The sequence below is a fragment of the Helianthus annuus genome, chromosome 3 (assembly GCF_002127325.2).
Source record: "Helianthus annuus cultivar XRQ/B chromosome 3, HanXRQr2.0-SUNRISE, whole genome shotgun sequence".
NCBI classification, from domain to species: Eukaryota; Viridiplantae; Streptophyta; class Magnoliopsida; order Asterales; family Asteraceae; genus Helianthus; species Helianthus annuus.
In genome coordinates, this window is record NC_035435.2 from 70,570,611 (window position 1) to 70,573,407 (window position 2,797).

Genomic DNA, 2,797 nt, shown 5'->3' on the forward strand with positions numbered 1-2,797 from the left:
TCCTTGATCGCACTGATCTTGGAGGGATCTACGTGAATACCTTGTTTGTTGACAATGTGTCCTAAGAATTGAACCTCTTTAAGCCAAAATTCACACTTGGAGAATTTGGCGAAAAGTTGCTCTTTCTTTAGGAGTTCCAATGTAAGACGAAGATGTTGTTCATGATCAGCTCGCGTCTTAGAATATATCAAAATGTCATCAATGAAAACGATGATGAACTTATCCAAATAGGGTTTGCAGACCCTATTCATCAAGTCCATGAAAACAGCAGGAGCATTAGTCAAACCAAATGGCATGACTGTGAACTCATAATGGCGAGTGCGGAACGCTGTCTTGGGGATGTCTTCTTCATGCACACGAAGCTGATGATATCCAGATCGTAGATCAATCTTTGAAAAATAAGAAGCGCCTTGCAATTGATCAAAGAGATCATCAATGCGAGGTAGAGGATATCGATTCTTGATGGTGAGCTTGTTAAGCTCACGATAATCGATACACATCCTAAAAGATCCATCCTTCTTCTTTACAAAAAGAACGGGAGCACCCCAAGGTGAAAAGCTAGGACGGATGAAACCTTTGTCAGAAAGTTCCTGAAGCTGCTTAGACAACTCTTGCATCTCGGACGGTGCAAGACGATATGGAGCTCTGGCAATGGGATTTGCACCAGGTACGAGATCAATACGGAACTCGACTTGACTTGCTGGAGGTAGACCGGGTAACTCTTCAGGGAAAACTTCAGAATAATCCCGAACGACAGGAATATCTGAAATAGTCTTACCCTTGCCTTTATCTGCTGTAACATGTGCTAAGAAAGCCACATATTTCTTCCGTAGATACTTCTGTGCTTTAAACAAGACATAAGTTTGAGACCACCGGCAGGCTTCTCACCACGAACCTGTAGGATCTCGTCTGTCGACAGCGGCACACGAACAATCTTCTCAGAACAAACTATCTCTGCGCGATGCTTAGATAACCAATCCATACCCACAATAACGTCGAAGCTTCCAAGTTGCATTGGCGTGAGGTCAATAGGAAAAATATGGTCGTTAAGGTTCAACTGGCAATTGCGGAGAACAGAATCAAGAACAATGGGTTCACCACTGGCAACCTCTACTGTCAAAGGTTTACCTAGTTTCGTTCTAGACACTCGAAGCATTGGCCCAAAAGACAATGACACAAAAATCTTGTCGGCACCCGAATCAAAAAGAACAGATGTTGGCTGATTATTAATAAAGAACGTACCGTTTTTTTTTTTGGGTAAAGGGTTACCCCGATGAATTTTATAAATGAAACAATCAGTACAAAGGTGTGTCAGTGTAACACACCGACTAGACTTAACATACCAAGCCTAGGAAAACAAGAAACACAGCCAAACAAAACACAACCAGTCTAAAAAACACACAACTCAAACAACCAAGACAACCCAAACTAAAAAACAAAACGGATTTTGGACTCTAGCCCGGATCCGCTCCATTATCTTCAATCTTCCACCTCTTGAAAATCCTTTGCTTAGCCGATGCGACCCGAAATCTGAATCCCATGAGCCTCAAGCGGACCGAGTATTTAATCACCTCGGCCACTTGACCAACCGATCTCTTATTATTCTTGAAAAGCCTGTTATTCCTTTCTTGCCAAATATAATAAGAAGAAGCAGCAATCAATAACTTGCACACAATATGATCCGCATTCTTGGAATTAGCATGCTGCTCCACCCAAGAAACAACCGAAGGCCATGTATCATCAACATTACCCAAACTAACCAATTTCTTGACTTCATTCCAGGTTTGAGCCGCAAAAGCACATCGGAAAAATAAATGATCCCGACTATCTCGATCAAAATTACATAGCGGACAACACATCAAATTCCAGTTGGTATGACTACCTACTTCCCACACAGTCAATCTATCCTGCGTTTTAAGTTTGTTTCTAAATGCCAGCCATAGGTGAAAGGAATGCCGCGGTATACATTGAGAGTACCAAACCATATCAGCCCAGAACACCTGCTCTTCCTGATTCCGAATTGTATTCCAAACCAGAGCCGATTGAAAGTCACCTGTCTTATCCTCCAAATCTTTCCAAACCAGCCTGTCCACACCATTAGGAACGATAAGAGGAACCGCTATTGTGATTAACACTGGAAAAAGATCAAGCCATGCTTGAGGCCATCGCCAATTACCGTCCTGATCAACCATATCCGCAACCGTTGACCGTAACGAAAATCCAGCATTCGCTATGGTTCTAGGAGTAATAAACGAGCTAAGGGGGCTAAGCGAACACCACATGTCGCTCCATACATTAGTTTGAGCACCGCTTTTAATACACGACCATATGTGAGGACGAATGATGTTACGGATGGACAAAATCTTACGCCACCCCCAACTCATATTTCCTCTGCACGGCACTTCCCAGAAATTTCGACCTCTAAGCTTGTAATCGTGAATGCACCTCACCCAAATAGAATGCCGGGTGGTAAGAATACTCCAAATATGCTTCGCCATAAGCGATTTGTTAACATCAGAAATACTTCTAATACCCAAACCTCCTTCCTTTTTAGGCAGACAAACATGTTTCCACGCTACTTTAGCACGGATCCTACCCTCTGAACCTGCGTTCCATAGAAATCTCCGAAATCTTCTTTTCAAGGTCACTAATAACACGAGCAGGAATGATGAAAACCGAAGCCCAATAGATGTGCATGGATGAAAGAATCGAGTTAATAAGCTGTAACCGCCCAGTAAACGACAAAGACTTAGTAACCCAATTAACTATCTTTTTCTCCATTCACTCAATAAGAATC

General features: G+C 42.5%; 1 protein-coding gene across 1 annotated transcript; it reads right to left on the reverse strand.

Moving 5' to 3' along the window:
- Positions 1-1,454: 1,454 nt before the first annotated feature.
- LOC110931773 lies at positions 1,455-2,498 on the reverse strand. Its single transcript, XM_022175151.1, has one exon. It carries the CDS (start codon positions 2,496-2,498, stop codon positions 1,455-1,457), a length of 1,044 nt encoding a protein of 347 aa, XP_022030843.1.
- Between the last annotated feature and the right edge of the window lie 299 nt (positions 2,499-2,797).

Excerpts from the sequence above, each read along its gene's own strand:
- LOC110931773 (XM_022175151.1), bottom strand. The coding sequence starts at position 2,498 with ATGGCGAAGCATATTTGGAGTATTCTTACCACCCGGCATTCTATTTGG.